This window comes from Fusarium proliferatum (assembly GCF_900067095.1).
Source record: "Fusarium proliferatum ET1 genome assembly, contig: FPRO_scaffold006, whole genome shotgun sequence".
Lineage (NCBI taxonomy): Eukaryota > Fungi > Ascomycota > Sordariomycetes > Hypocreales > Nectriaceae > Fusarium > Fusarium proliferatum.
In genome coordinates, this window is record NW_022194795.1 from 2,068,251 (window position 1) to 2,084,587 (window position 16,337).

The following is a 16,337-nucleotide window of genomic DNA, read 5'->3' on the forward strand; positions in this document are numbered from 1 at the left end:
CATCAAAGAAATATATGCTCTGTAATAGAATATGGTAAGGGTTCTTCAACAAACTTAGTTGGCTACAGCTGAATCGCAGACAAAGTGATAACGAATGTAGAGAAAGTCCCATAGGTAGATCGCACTGTCCAACCTGAATGACAACCCAGGTTCTCAGCCTTGGACAGTTTATTCTTCACAGCGCTAGTCGGCTAGCTACAAACTGCCAAATGTGAACGTCTTCGACACAAGCTGTGCCACTAGTGACCAGATGGGCAAAGGACAAACCTTCAGAGTTGTGCGAAGCTAGGTCTAGTATGATTGAGGCCATCCCCAGGCCCGAAAGCTTAAATAAACCATGGCTCTATGTAGTGTCATCTGGCAGAAAACGGGTTTCACAACCGGCTTTGGTAGTTTCGTTGCCGACTTGGGCTACCGGTAACACGCAAAGACATCCAACTGCCGCCTAGCACTGGATTAAGCGCTATCTCTGCACGGGCATCCTGCTCAAAGACCCAATGCTGCATAGTGGTACGTATATAAGTGCTTGGCGATACTGCCGACACACCCAGAGCAGCCCGTTATCTCCCGCGCCTGAGATCTGACTTACATAGGTACATGGGCTGCATGGAATGGGTTGGAGAGATTGAAAGCGTGGGGATGTCTTCAAGTGACATTCCAGTTTCAAGGATCTCATTATAGGATCCGGCAGATTAGGAGCAAGGGCCGGCGGCAGATGACGCAAGTGGATTTCCATCTAGGTTTTTGCGTCAATTGTATGTATTCGGCCAACATGGAACAGGTGGTTAGTTGTTGGTTGGAGATAATCGAAGGGTCTGGGTCGCAATCCCTAGCTTTGATCCTGAATCATGCCAGCATTTCAGAGTGAGGTTGTGACTGTAAGAGATAAGGGGAACGAGTTGAGACTCTGATTATGCAACACATATGTAAACCCTCCTTTCATACGTCAAATAGCAGAAGCCATAGGTAAGCTCGACACCACCACCCACTGACAACTTGTCGATCGCCAAAAGGGTATCTCTCGGTGACCTCTCAAGTTCCCCGTCACCCACATTTTGCGTCATAATAGATTCTGGACCCCCGCCGCCGAGTCCACTTTAAGTGCTCCGCTGTGTCTACAATAGATCGCAGTTGATAGGAGGCTGAAGCCCAGACAAATGGCAATGTATTTTCAAGTGCAACTGGAGTTTTAGCTTCTTGGAGATGGCGCCTTGGAAACAGGTAAAAGATCCCCAATTCAGGAAGAAATACCAATGTAATATCCGTCATGGAAGTCTGCATGTATGGCCTCTTTTATTCACCACATGCGACGGCCTTCTTTCAGATACTCGTGCCATGTTGTTGGTCCTTCTTCGGCCCCCAGCCGAGCATATCCATGACATCCAATCTGATGGCGCTCGCTCACTCACCGTTTCATGGGGACGCCCTCGTCTTATCCTGAATAGGCACTCACGCTGCATTGGCTGTTTACTATAGTAGTCTAGCTCATAGACTAGGCAAGGCACATAAACATCACGTCAAGGTCGTTCATTTTTTTAGCTTCTTATTCTGCCTCCATCTTCATCACTATCGCTCGTGCATCGCCCACCTTGCGCCGCCTGTTCGCCGTTTCTTTTCCCATCCGCCTCAGAGTCTCACCTCTTCCTCAGCCTCACTTTTGGTTCTAAACCTGCTGTCAACAGTCTTAGCCCACCTCTTGCTCGAAGCTTAGCGCTCAATCTGAATCTCTGTCCTTGAGGTTACCACTTGGAATAACGGGCTGGGCCTGAGGACGCCGCATCACTCCGTTATTCATCGTCTCCGCATCGTCAGGGGAACCGAGCCAGACTTGCTCTAGAACCTCCCAACTGACCGCGTGACAAAAGCACAACCACAGGCGACAACGGCAAACAACTCAGCGTATGCTAGACACCCAGTCGCTTTTCGAATTGTCTCCAATTTACTCGCCATATCGTCCGGATTTCTGGCAGTGTTGGTCCCGGGTTGTTATGGGCTCGCGCCTCAACCCAGTCAATAATCAATTCCCATTGACTTCCCTCCCCCTCGCCAATATCTTCACCTCTCTGTTGCCGTGATCCTATCACAGGACTTCAGGACGATCAAGTCATGGCTGCGACCGTTGCGCCCTCACATGCTGGTGGCCTACCATCGTCATCGGGAATCCCTGCGCCCTCACATTCCGCAAGCTCTCACCCACATGCCCAAGATGCTCCGAGTGGACCAACAACTCCCACGCCAAGTCCATTACCACAAACTCGAAAATTCAATCTTCGCGACTTCAGACGCGTTCGCACACTAGGGACAGGTATGTCCATGTCTTGCAGACTTATAGGCCTTCCGCTTCTGACCCCCCGAAAAAGGAACATTTGCTCGGGTCTGCCTCGTTCGTCCCGCCGCAACTGCGCATATACCCCTTGACCATCAACTCAACCCCGAAGTCTACGCCCTTAAGATCCTACGGAAACCGGAAGTCATCCGTCTTAAACAAGTCGATCATGTCCGACACGAGCGCGCTATTCTCGCTGATGTCGCAGGTCATCCTTTCATCACAAACCTAATAGCCTCCTTTTCCGACCAAGATTCGCTCTACATGCTGCTCGACTACGTTCCAGGGGGAGAGTTGTTCACATATCTTAGAAAGTTACGACGCTTCGAAGAACCTGTCGCACGCTTCTACGCCGCCGAGATCGTTCTGGTTTTGGAGTACTTGCACGAGCAGCAAGGAGGTATTGCCTATCGAGACCTTAAACCTGAAAACCTACTTCTGGATCAAGAGGGCCACATCAAGCTTGTCGATTTTGGCTTTGCCAAGCGACTCGGCTACCGTGAGGATAACCGCCCCGTCGAGACATACACCTTGTGCGGGACACCTGAGTATCTCGCCCCGGAAGTCATCCAGAACAAAGGTCACACAGGCGCAGTTGACTGGTGGGCACTGGGCATTCTAATATATGAGTTCTTGACGGGGTATCCTCCTTTCTGGCACCAGAACCCCATCGAGATCTACAAGCAGTGGGTAACTGTTCGACAGATGTCTAAGAATGGCAAGCTGACTATTTTCCCGCAGGATCTTAGAAAAGCCGGTTGTCTTTCCCCAAGACCCCCCCTTATCAGAAGAAGCTAAGGATATAATACGGTCCTTCTGCACCGTCGATCGTTCTCGGCGCCTTGGTAATATAAGCGGCGGTGCAGCACGTGTGAAATCCCACCCTTTCTTCCTTGACACCAACTGGGATGACATTTTCAACCGTCAACAAAAGGGCCCTATTCAGCCCCCGATACGATATCCCGGCGATGCACAATGCTTCGACGTCTACCCCGAGGACGACGGATCTCGCGAACCTTATGGCCGCGAGATGGCGGAGAAATATGACCCATACTTTGCTGACTTCTAATCACCCGGACCAGCCACCCACCTGGATCGGAAGATGGGTGCCGACGTGTCTGATGATGCCAAATATCCACTTAATAAATGGGAATTACACGGCAGTCAGACTCTACTCCAAACATGCGCAAACGCATACAAGGTGCCCAAATGACCCTTGAGAATGAACATACACACACAATGACGAATTACGATTCAACGCCATAAATATCGGTTCTTAAATCAGCATTTCTATTAAGCCTTTATGACCAATGCTTGGAGGACAGCGTTTCACTACGAATAATGACTTCGACGAGGAGATAGGAGATACTATACTGCACTCGTCCTTGGTATCCAATATTCATTTGAACTCCATTTCTTTTTACGTCTTTTTACCTTGTGCAAGCGAATGGTTCAGCTCATGACATCGGAGTAGTATAGGCAGTTATGGCACCTGAAGCTTTATATGACCTGCACACCTGATACTCGCTTCTCGGACCGTGAAATGTGCGGTGAGACAGTGAAGGATAATTTTGCACATACCTCAGTTGCTGTTCAGTGAAAATATTTGTTAACGCTGTTTGCCTTTGCTTGTAAGCAGTGAAACTAATATAATACTAGGCCTTTGCATACATGATGTTTGAGTCTTTGCCTGCTGCCATGTACTAACTGAATGAGTTGTATCAACCAGCAAATAATGAAGTGAGCAATGGGATATAGCGATAGACACGCAGCCTAGCGTCACAAGCATATTGCAAGACACCTCCCACGGGTTTAAGGGTGCCTGAAGTTGCTAGGTTTTCTTGTAATCATGATTTCGCATCCCCCCGAGACCAGAGAGAACAACGCAGTAAAAGTGTGGCTCAGAACCGCTGGTACAGCCAGTACACACCTGCACCAAAAGCGAGTACTATGGCTAGGATACAGGCACCCTGCTTAGTACTCCAGAGGTACATGCTCCAGCCTGCCATGACCTCCTTACGTCGTGCGGCGGCCCGGCGCTCCCAGGCCTCTGGGTCAATTTCCATAGGAAGTCGGGCCCGAGGGTCCTTGCTTACACCACAGTCCAGGTCTGACGGCGGGGCCATATCACTCGGCGAAATGAGGGGCACGTCCATACGTAGGAACACTGGACGATGATCGCTCATACGCAGTACTGGAAGACAGTCATAAGCACGAACGTTGAACTTGGGGTCCTGGCTATGCCCTTTTTTGAGCCACGAAGGTACGTCGAGAAAAAGAATCCGATCTGTCCAACTTGGATAGCGATGAACCGCAAATTTCCAGGGCACGTCAACCTCGGGCTCTCGCGTGCCAGGTCGTGGTGGTAGCACATCGTACTTGTAAGTCGGTGGGAAGCGCACCTCATGCTCCGATAGCCCATGTAAAGTGCGGCCAGCGTTACGTTCACGCGTAAGCTGATCGAGACGGAAAAAATCTGGATAGTAGTTCTCCGACTCCGGATCTAGACTGGGGAATGTAGCGGAAGGCGGCGGGGACGTGGTGGATATTCTATAATTTAGATCGCCGGCAACAAAGAGAAATGATGAGGGCCTGAAAACGGAGATGTTGTGCAGCTGTTGTTGAAGTTGTGAGTGTTGCTCGTTGTGTTCATTATCGAGGAGGCGCGCACGCTCGGGCTCGTCTTCGGCAGGTGGTGTTGAGGCTGGAGACGGGGCGACAGAGGTCTTGTAGCTATTCACAACCACTTCTGGGTTTTCAAAAGCCATACCACGCATTATAGCAGCCCAGTTGGCATTACGCCGGGGCAAGTTCCATTCCATAGCCGCCAGGTGTGTTGCGACAAAGGTTAGCTCAGATGAGCCACCATCAGCTTCATAAAGCATGCGTAGACCGACAGCGCCCTTGTTCCCTATCTCAGCGGCCCCAAATCCGACTTCCGCCTCTTGAATATTCTTTAGCCTCGAAGGCTCGCGAGCGAAGAGTAGTATGGCGGTATAGCCCACATTTTTGCCTCGCACAAGTGTGTATGGCTTCGAGGGGAGGGCGGTGGGCGTAGTGTTGGCAGTCTCGCTATTTCGACTCGATAGATCATCGATAATGTGTTGAGCGGCGATATTGATGGCTTGTTCGTATCGTGAGAGGTACGGGTTCAAGAAGTAACCACCAATGAAGGAGTACGCCAGGGGTGCCACCTCCTGTAGCGAGCTGCGAACAGAACATGAATCAGTACAAGATATCCCGGTACTCTATGTAGACCTTGTGCTGATCATGTCTGGAGTTCCATGACTGTCCAGGGTAGCAGCATATCGAGGGCATTGGTAACCTGATCGCCTTCGGAGGAGACGAAGAGGATTGCAGCTTACAGAACAACAACCTCTGGTAAACCAGTTGCGTTTTGACGAAGGGCGGTTTGCAAATGGCTGCCGAAGACAGGGATGTCGAGAAGATTCTTGGCACAGTTGAACGTGAGGTACAAGAGGTCAATGGAAGGGGGGGTCATGGTGGACGAGGCGGAGGAAGGCGATAACTTGGATTGGGAAGTCGATGTTGATGTTGATATTGCAGTCGTGGATTTGGTTACTGAAATCGATGCCGCCATTGCAAGGCACAATGTTCAGAGCTCGTTGTCAAAAGAGCGAGACGGTCAAAGGGCTTGCAAGGATGAAGAAGAGAAGTGGTAAGAGAGGAGCCAACAGGTAGGTAGCCTAGGAAACTACCTAAAGAGACAAGAACAGGGGTTCCGCTGCAAGTCTAAAAAGGGAAACCTCGAGTGTGCGCGAAGCTCACGACAAGCAAGGGAGGAAGGTAGGTTACAGGTAGGATGGTGGGTAGGTGAGATTGAGGATCTGGAACTGGCTGGCTACAAGCAAGGAAAATGTGGGGTTAATGCTTGGTTTCGTAGATCCGGTTTAGACTTTGTTTTGTGGGCGTCGGCATGCAGGCATGATCACTTGAGATCCAATCATCCGCATAGGCCAAAGAAGGGTTCGATCGCGTGGCCAAGCTTCTCCTTGGGCTCTCAGAGTAACACTACAGATTTCGACACCCGTGATGATGTACACACACTTTCCGTCTCCTGCAAGGTACGGCTATCAAAGTAAAGCTCAACATGGTACCTAAGGTACCTTAGATAGTCCTGTGTTGCGTTACATGGAGTTAGGTATTCAGTCAAACCCACTATCAGAAACTGAAGGCTATTCCTGAGATGATGGCTGATTACATGAAGCGTAGTACATCTTAACTTATCTGTTTTTCAAATGTCTACTGGTCTCCTATGTAATCAGCTCCTGTCATTCTTGTTACCGCTCGAGATAACGACATCCGTAGGCTACGAGGCACGCATCACACACATGTGACCATCCAAAAGACCTGGTGATTGGACGGCGGTTAGTCTGCTCTTTTAAAGGCTACTGCTTAGCAAGAACGAATGGCACAACGCATCATTATCAATTTCAAGAATAATTTCCAAATAAAACAGACTGAATTTGTAGACTACCTAATGTGCGATCAAGAAATGAATGAAGGGGTGAATTGATGTGTGTGAAATGCAAGGCTGCTCAACCCGAGGGTTGAAAATGTTGGCTCGTCAACAATGTGTCCCTTGTCGGCTGCTGGGAAGTTTTGTCAATACCCGATTTCCCAACCTTGAGCTTCATGATTGGGGTGTCATGTCGGCTGCCGCGTCACCGTGATGTCTTTGAAGGTGGCAGCAGCTTGTGTTAACTTGTTCACTCCAATGAAGTGCCTGATTCCATCCACTAAGCCGAGCAATAGGATACCGGAGCTGACCTTAACTTAAGCCGGTAGTTCCCACTGTTCCATCTGCGACTGTACCAAGATCCTCGGCTAACGTGGGCTGCTATCCGTAGCAAGCTTGCCGTTCGCGACATGGTGTCGAGACTAGCTTTACCAGCAACATAACTCCTGAAATGCGTCCCCTGTTGCCTCCCCAGAAGCTACCTCCAACAGGTAGGAGCAGACTCGAAAGACTAGAGCAAACGTCCGTGCAAATTAAAAGAAAGCAAAGAAAGATACGATGAAAGAAATGCCTGCTAGGGATCGAGCTGAGCCGCTTCGACGGAAAGGTGAGCCATAGCGAGATGTGTGCCCAAATTCAGCTCCAGGGGCGAATCTTGTATTATCGACACCATGGTATGTGGCATTCCGAGGTAAGGCTATTTTGCAAGTAGCAGTGATAGCCCCACAGGTTCGGTACACCCAGAAATAGGAGTACCGGACATGCCGTTCAGGAAAGTCTCCTGAAGGTATTGCAGTCGCTCAAGGGACGAAACCCGAGGGATTATCCATTGTGCAACATTTCAACCATCAAGAGATACCCGAGCCATGCGTAAAGTCGTGAATTCGCCAAAAGATACGTCGAAGAACAAGATAGAGCAAAGGCGTAGAAAATAGGCGTGACCGATCCGCGCTCCAACAATCGACCGCGATCAATAAGCAGAATGATGACCAGCAGAATCATTCAGCTGTTCAAAAGACTTGCATCCGGGTGTCGGCGTTGGGTATGAATCGCCAGTATCGGTAGCCATGAGTGAGAATCCCAAAAAGAGAGGAGTAATCGGTTTAGAAATCATTTCGGCCGATAGCTGCCCGAGGCATATCCCGCTCCCTTTGAAGCTGAGCGAAGCCTGTTTATCGTCCACTGAGTCAGCCATAGTTGTCAGCAAATCTCCCTTCGGCCAGCGGTACAAAAACACACTACACGCGCGAAGGAAAAAGATTCCTTACGAGGGACTAGAAAAATAGGCGTTGCTTATCACTCACATCCTGTCGCTTCCACCGATGGCACGGTTGGTGTCGGGAGTATCGACGCCAGCACCGGAGCCTCGCTCGAGCATCTTGCGACGAGTGCTGGGGATGGCATTAGGCTTAGCAGCAGACTGGCCGGCAGTAGCGGCATTGGTACGACTGGCACGGGCCTTTTCCTCGTCTTCAGGGTTGGCCTGACCGGCAGCCTGTGCGATAGCCTGCGCGTTCTTTTGGTACTTGTAGACTGTCCAGTCGAAAACATAATCATACTGAAATCCCTCGCGAACAAAGAGGTCGCGGAAGATCTTGCGGAGGTAGCTGTAATCAGGCTTATCGTCGAATCGAAGAGATCGAGTGTAGTTGAGGTAAATTGCAAACTCATTGGGGAATCCACGGCAGAGAACCTCAGTAGGGGTGGTCATCTTCTTTTCCATAATACGGTCGTACTTCTGCTTCTTGGTGGCAGCTTTCAGACCCTGCCAAGGGAGAGAGCCGCGGCAGAAATAGAGCATAACGTAACCGAGGGACTCCATATCATCACGTCGTGATTGCTCGACGCCCAAGTGGGTGTTGATGGAGGCGTAGCGCGCAGTACCTGTCAGATTCTTGTTCTCTCTGTAGGGAATGTGGAAATGAGTTTTGGGGTCGCGATATTTCTTGGCAAGACCAAAATCGATAACGTTGACTTGGTTGCCTCGTTTGCCGATACCCATGAGGAAGTTGTCGGGCTTGATATCTCGGTGGATGAAAGACTTGGCGTGAATGTATTCGATTCGAGAGATGAGCTGATCGGCCAGGAGAAGAACGGTCTTCAAGGAAAACTTTCGGTTACAGAAGTTGAAGAGATCCTCCAGACTGGGGCCGAGAAGGTCGAGAACCATGGCATTGTAGTCGCACTCGGTACCAAACCAGCGAACAAACGGGATTCCAACGCCACCAGCAAGAGACTTGTATACACGGGCCTCATACTCCAGTTGCGGGTGCTTGGCCTTGACGGACTCGAGCTTGATGGCAATCTCCTCACCGGAGATGATATTGGTGCCCAGGTAGATATCACCGAAAGAACCTGAACCGATCTTTCGACCGATACGGTATTTATTACCGACGCGAAGATCCTGCTCGACTTGGTTAGCCAATGCTGCAATAATGTTCCTCGTCTCTACTCAAGCTCCGGCACACACTACTAGAGCGATCAAAAAGGGCCTATGGTGCCTCAAGATGATTGACATCGTTTTGGAGGTGTTGTGCACCGGAGTCTGAATCGAGACAGTGGGGACGGCGAACGTACCATGGTCGTCATGATCAAAGTTGATGGTTTTCTGTTCCGTAGGAATAAAACCTGAAGGATGAGTGTACAAGTTTGTGTGATCTGCAAGCCTTTGTTGGCTATAGGGGGAGTCAGCAACGTCTAGGTTCGGTTGAAAAGTAGATAAATGAAAGCAAATGAGAAGGGTGGTAATGCATGTAATTAGAGGGGCAAAACTGGGTCGGAGAAGAATCAGGCTTGAGGGCGGTGGACAACGCCACAAGGCAAATCCGACGCAACTCGACTCGCCCGACAAGCAGTATCAAGAAAAGCCCGCGTAGGCGTGAGTCGGTGCATCCGAATGACAGAGAATCAATAGACCATCAAGCCGATTGACACAAAACCAAACAAAAAAAAAAACACATTTCGGTCTAGGAAACATGATCAGCTGACATACCTGCAAGAGAATCGTGTGCGTTTGGAGGCGGTCAAAACGCGTGCAGGCTGATCTTTGGGAGGTGACAATGTCGGCTAGGTGAGAATCGGGGAAAGCTAGGAGTTGAAAACTCGGTCAAGATTCTCGAGAACTACTCTTCTATGTGGTTTTGGTAATTCCTGAGGGTTCTTGTTGAAGCAGAAAGAAAGGACTAGAGAATCTTGACAGCTGTGGCAGACGTAAAGTCGCGAGGTCGTCGTCGAGATGACAGTGGGTGTAGGTAGTTAGATGTTAGGAGAAGAGATGGCGGAAGGGCGTCGTGGGGTGGAAGAAGGGAATGGGAGAAAATGGCAGGCTGAGGAGGAGAAATGGGAATGAATGTGGAAGGGGGGCGGGTAGGAAAGAGCAAGTGAATAAGAAAAGTGGAGAATGGGGAGAGCGAGGCCTGAGGGTGAGTGAAAAGCAGCCCAGCCCAGCCCATGATTTAGGGAAGGGGGAAGGGAATTTGTCTGAAGGGCGGGTGGCGGGTGATCCCAGCTGGAGGCTCTCAGCATGGATAGACAAGACCCAAAGCCTTTGAATGGGCCCTGATGCGCCCTTCGACCGCCTCATTAGGCGCTTCTCACTGGATCAGCCACAACTTAGCGGTCCGTTTCCAGGGGGCTCGGCGTCTACTGGACAAGCGCACAACTCACTCCCCTCCCTAATGCGACGGGGCCGCTCACTGGCTCACTTCCATTCAGTCTTCACCGTCTAGGACAGTTCAAGGGCAGGTCCCGTCGTCTTCTGGACCTGAATGCGGCCCAAAGTGGGGGATGGGGCAACAATTGGCAGGCCAAGACAGTGGAAATAAGACGAGTTACAGACAGGGCACAGAGTCAAGGCTCAGAAGTGCATGAATCGAAGTCTCACTAATCTGTACAAAGACAGCTCCAGATGTTTCATGATGAGTCAATCATTCAAGCTGTTTGCCTCCCTCTTGGTGTATGCATGACCTCGGTACACGTCTTCTACTGTCCATCACTGCCAACATATTCCAGCCGGGATAGCCCAAATATCAGACCTAAAAATCTCTCAGCACCGACCTACATGTAGGTAGTAACTCGTAATTCAATACCTAGGTAGGCTCGGGTCTCCGATTCGGTTGTTTTTTGAACCATGTTGCAATCGGGTAACTACCACGGATAATGCTCGAGGTATCAGCAACCTGGCATCCCTCCCAACACATTGAGGGTTGCCCTCTACTAAGCTAGGCCCTCCGTATCGCCAATGTCAATAGCCGCCCTTGCAATGACGATCTAGGCAAAGGCCTGCCGATCACAGCCCGGCCAGACAATTTATACAATATTTTCCAAGATCATCACAATCTTTACGGAGTAGAATGTATCATATGTCTTCAATGACATATATCTCGTGGATGTGTTGACTTGGAATCGTTGAGATGAGTAATCTGATTCACCAATTTAGGGCTATAGACATTGACTCCATCGGAGTGAGAATATGAAGTCTATCTACCTGTTGATCACATTGTTGAATATTGCTGTTAGTTCTATAATATCAGTCTTGCCGTCCTTTGTTCCAAGAGGTAATATATATATGGACTACCGTTGGGTACATCTTTAATTCATGGTGGAATGAATGACAAAGGAGAACGTAACTACTGCCCAATCTTCTTGATCCGCGTATTCCGTTGTTTGCTTATTCCGACCGGCCTCAATATTCTGCCTTGAAAGCCTGATACCTATGTAAAACAACGAATTGCACAGCTCCGGCTCAGCCTCCCCGGTGAGGGGTGCAAGCAAGCGAGCGAGCGAGCTGTAACTGGGCGGTAAGAGAGGTGATAACAGAGATAATTCAAAATATTGGCGAACCTGCATGGATTCCCTTGATTCGTCTCGCAGCATCAAGCATGTTCTGCTTCCTCTTACGTGGTAACTACCTAGCACTGAGGTATCACAGGTACTTCTGACAGAGAAATGGAGAGACGGTTCGGAGCAAACCGATCAACCACACGACGGACGGCATCTCCGCTAGAGGCAAAGAATTCTTCTAGCGCCTAAACCTAGTCATGGAAGAGATCTTAGTCTTCTCTCAGCCGGTGCACCAAGTAAGAAAAGGCTAAGCCGAGAATAAAACATAAAACAGCTTCTATTATGAAGCATGCGAGACTGACAATTATATGGCCGTATTGGTAGTTAAGTTGTGACTTGAACAGCCAGCTACCTTAGCATTAGCATGATGGATTTTTCCTTCCAATATTTTTGCCTTCTTCAACCTTATAAAGCTGAGAGACATTGTCGGTCCGTTGTTTACCTTCGGAGCCGGCCATTCGTGACCATACCACAATGCTCACCGACTTATCATTTAACAAATCCATAGCACACATTATTTGATTCATATTTGCCTTTTGTAATGGGCGCTACGTGCATGGCTTTTCAAGGTTCTTGCATTAAGAATGTCACGAGAACTGACTTGCAGCCTCCCCCTCTCCCCCAATACGTCAATATCACGGTGACCACGCTTCCAGAGCTCACATGATGAACGGCTCACTCAGGCTTGGTGCTGTTCCGTTTAGTCCGGCTGATTACAGTAGTGCGAGTCTCAACTGATAATTAAGGAGCAACGCGGTGTAATCTGTCTCACCTGTCCACCGGCTGCGTGCATCGAGATGCCAGGGTCTGTGATGGCTTGCAGGATGTCAGTGAGCTGAAAATAGCTGCCCTGTGCTGTTATAGGTAAGGTAATTAGTTACATGGTGCGACCATATCCAAGGTGCCCCCTGTGACAATCACCATCTCGCTAAGCTTCCTCAGCCCCAGAACTACAAGAGCTTCTTCATAGCATGCACGTATGAATTCCCAAGATTGAATGCGTCTCCATTCACCACTTGAGTTTGTATGCCCGACGTTCAAGGTGAAACACATTCAGAGCATGGCAGGCACCGGCAAGCCAGACGCCGCCAGATAAGGATTTTAACGGCAGATGAATCAGGTTTGGTCAATGCGGCCCTCCAATCATTCCGCTCTCAAGCTCAGCCACAACTAAACAGTTCATCATCATCCGCAGAAGCAGGCTAGGCAGGTAGTTGAGTCTCCCACCATCTGATCAAAATAACACCAAGGCAATATTCTCAACCTGGTAGGCGGTAGCGAGATTCGTTTTTACAAAGGTCAGCGTATGCATCTCGCTGCTATGTCGAGGATCGTAGGTACATCGACCTAAGGTACGGAGTGCGAGACTTAACCTTACCTTCATCGTTGGATCAAACAGTCAATGGGAGTGTGAGTACTCTTGGCTTCAGTTCGCAATTCAATATAACCGAGCTTATGGTAACCACAGGAGACGATCATCTGAATTTCTTTATTACTATCATCGAAACCCATGCTTGATGATTGAGTTCAATAGCAAAGGGCCAGCCAGATCTGGTCTCATGACGCAATGCCTGTTGTCAATTCATGATGATGTCACCCAACATATAACTGAATTCTTCTTATCGATAGGGTAGCCTACTGAGCAATTGTTTGGATAGACCCCTTATTTATATGTTCTCATTCATTAGCTGAATTACACATATCGCCTGCTTACTAATTATTCAGAGCACTGGTTTAGCATTGAGCCTGTAAATTGCTCTGAGATCATGTAAGAGTCAAATAGTATGTTTAAACTCCGTTGAAGCTAGTACACAGCTTCGAGTTCGCCCAATGGAAGATAGAAAAATATGGTTTCAAATCTTCTATCAACAATTGTCTGGTATGATATGTTATCCCTGGTGTCACAACTGACCAGCTTTGGTAGAGCTGTAATTTTATGTCTGTCGAGTCAAGCCGTGTTTTCGACGAGGTGCTCAGTGGTTACAATGAAGGAGACAAATGTCTCAGATGGGTAACTATAGGAGCTAAGGCTGCGCTCTCCCGTTCTCGCTAATTATAAAGAAATGAATGCATATGAAATTCGTTGTTCCATGACTAACTAAACGGCACAAAAGTATAATAAACTTCAAGGAGCTATATAGACAGAATCATCTAGTATCCTGGTGCACTGGGTCCCTGTGGTGGATGTCCCGATTCTGAAGCACCTCTGTACTGAGGAGCCAAGTGAGGAACATGGAAATGGTGGCCTTGGGGGGGATACTGGCCTGGTGCCTGCTGCATCGGCTGTCCCTGTTGTCCTTGCAAACCATTAGAGCCCGGTCGATAGGATGCCGATTGTCCTGATTGCCCTTGAAGATATGGTGCCAACGTGCTTTCCAATACCTGGCCCGTCTTCTTTAGCCATTTATCTGCGGAGCTGCTGCCAAATAGCTTTCCACCGCCACCAGCTAGCTTTCCGAGGCCAGGCCGTGGTGGCAGCGCAGGAGGAGGTGCGAAATATGTTTGCGGTGGACGGGGATAGCTAGCAGGGTTGTAACCAGCAGGGCCTGCACCGAAGCCTGATGTGGGAGCGAAGCCTTGCGATGAAGATGGCCTGGGAGGGAGAGCTGGGGGCTGCAGGCTGTTTCCTGAGTGATTCGGCAAGGGGGGGCTGGTAGCCGGAGCGTAGGTAGGTTGGGTAGGATACTGAGGCTGAGAAGTATAAGGACCAGTGGGAGATGGCTGATACATCGTGGGATTTCCTGATCCAGATTGTTGCGCTCCAGCTCCAAAGCTGGTGTCCTGAGCCGCATATGGAGGTGGGGGTGAATGTGAGATCATTGTCGGCGCCTGTGTCCCATATGGTCTCGTGTTCGGTTGTTGCGCATGTGTTTGTTGTACCTTGGACCCGGGAGTAATTAATTGTTGATAAGGGGCGGGTGGGTGAGCGGATGCTTGACTCAAAGTGCTTTGTGCTGGTTCTACTGGGGTTGAATAAGTTGGCTGCTGCACACCGTAGTTGAACTGAACCGGAGTGGATTGTGATGAGTTACTGGCCGAAGTTGGCATAACAGATGCCGGGGCTTGTGTGACGGTTATGTTGGATTGGTTTGATCCAGAGTTATGTGCTTGAACCGGAGTAGCATATTGCGGTTGTGCAAATGGCACTCCAGATTGATGAGATGGACCTGTTGATGCCACTGATGCAGGTATCTGGGCGTACGTCTGGGCAGCAAATTGAGCAGCATATTGTGGCTGAGTGAAGGGAACTCCAGCATTCGTCGCCGAAGTTGCTGGTGAAGATATGACTGAGGATAACTGGACTGAGGGGGTCACAGGGGAGGGAAGATAGGTTGATGTAGATGGAGGCATCGGTTGAGCCGGAGCAGCGTTAGGAATGCCATACTGTATTTGCGGCTGTGGTTCTGATTGTTGGGTTTGAAGCTTCGGGGAGGCAGGAAGACTGGCAGCTGGCTTTGGTGGGGTGGCACCGGAAGCTGGAGGGTTTGGATTGTGGCTCGGAGGTGTTGTCGAGGTAATTTGATGGGAAACTGTCCCGGGTGGTTGCTGTTCTGGAGGACTTGGGGGGGATACAGGAGGGACATTCTGATTAGGGGACAGAGTGGCAGGATGAGTACTGGGTGTTGGTACAGGTGAAGCAGGAGGCTGAGTCGAATGTGGTCTATATGGCCGATATGCATTCAGAGCCGTTGGCGACTGCGAGTCGGTCCTATCAGGCCGGCCTAAAGGCTTGGGCTCTAAATCGGATGAATCCTGGGCCACTGGAGGAGCATACGCCTTGAAGGCAGGAGGGGAAGTTGCATTGGCAGGACGATGGGCAAGCTTCAACGGAGCAGGATAGAAGGCATAGTCCTCATTTTTGAGGTCTGGGCTTGAAGGATTGGTGGACGGCCGTGTGCCATGAGGAACCTCTGGAGGGCTGTCATCACTATCGCCAGGATAGGGTCTGTACACTGGCTCTGATGGCCGGCGGGTGTCTGTCTGAGGTCGTTGAGTTTCTTTTGGCTTATCATCCGAAGATTCGGGTCCGAAGTATGCCCAGGGATTGGCCATGACAGATTGGGGTGCAGTGGGTGTGTCTTTGCTTGGCTTGTTCTGGTCCTCTTGGCCTTGTAGTGCTGGTTTGGACGCACCCAGGGCCTGGAGGGACGACGGGCCGTTATGAGAAGTACTAGATTGGTTTCCATCTTGGCCATGTTGCGGAAGCACTGGCTCGCCGCTCATTTCGAACACAGGTGTTCCATCTGGCCTATGATGAGACGGGGCATCACCGGGACGTCCTGGCTCACTGTCGAGTTCAGCGACGAATAGGGGAGGCGGATGATTGCCGCCGTAATAAGGGGTCTGGGCCATATTTCCAGCGGCAATACACAGTGTTCTTATCCAAGACGATTATATGATGAGATGACGTGTATTCGAGATTGAACGAGAGGGCCTGATGTTGACTTAGGGCTGTAAAAGAGTTGGGTGAAAGGGAGGCTCTAACGCCTTGCGGGCTGCCTTGACAATGTGACTGACTGACTGTCTTGCACTTGACGGGAGTTACCTAACTAACTAGTAGTGCACTTGCCTGAAAGGGACATAGTACTGTCGTCTTCATTTCTCTTGTTCTTGTAGCTCTGGAAACCCTGGTCTCAGATAGGCAGTACATACTAAAAATACCACCCGCATTCCAGTGACATACTTTTC

General features: G+C 49.8%; 4 protein-coding genes across 4 annotated transcripts; 1 reads left to right on the plus strand and 3 right to left on the minus strand.

Annotated features, from left to right (window-relative positions):
• Positions 1-2,106: 2,106 nt before the first annotated feature.
• FPRO_09730 (uncharacterized protein) lies at positions 2,107-3,395 on the plus strand (the record flags this gene model as incomplete). The annotated part of the gene is made up of 3 exons (XM_031233153.1): positions 2,107-2,305; positions 2,361-3,012; positions 3,068-3,395. The coding sequence occupies 3 exons, from the start codon at positions 2,107-2,109 to the stop codon at positions 3,393-3,395; spliced, it is 1,179 nt and encodes a 392-aa protein (XP_031083018.1).
• An 832-nt stretch (positions 3,396-4,227) lies between these two features.
• Positions 4,228-5,828, minus strand: FPRO_09731 (uncharacterized protein; the record flags this gene model as incomplete). The annotated part of the gene is made up of 2 exons (XM_031233154.1): positions 4,228-5,533; positions 5,692-5,828. 2 exons carry the CDS (start codon positions 5,826-5,828, stop codon positions 4,228-4,230), a joined length of 1,443 nt encoding a protein of 480 aa, XP_031083019.1.
• Positions 5,829-8,106: 2,278 nt separating this feature from the next.
• FPRO_09732 (putative casein kinase-1 hhp1) lies at positions 8,107-9,395 on the minus strand (the record flags this gene model as incomplete). The annotated part of the gene is made up of 2 exons (XM_031233155.1): positions 8,107-9,210; positions 9,384-9,395. 2 exons carry the CDS (start codon positions 9,393-9,395, stop codon positions 8,107-8,109), a joined length of 1,116 nt encoding a protein of 371 aa, XP_031083020.1.
• Positions 9,396-13,799: 4,404 nt separating this feature from the next.
• On the minus strand, positions 13,800-16,001 carry FPRO_09733 (uncharacterized protein; the record flags this gene model as incomplete). Its single annotated transcript, XM_031233156.1, has 1 exon — positions 13,800-16,001. The coding sequence occupies one exon, from the start codon at positions 15,999-16,001 to the stop codon at positions 13,800-13,802; it is 2,202 nt and encodes a 733-aa protein (XP_031083021.1).
• Between the last annotated feature and the right edge of the window lie 336 nt (positions 16,002-16,337).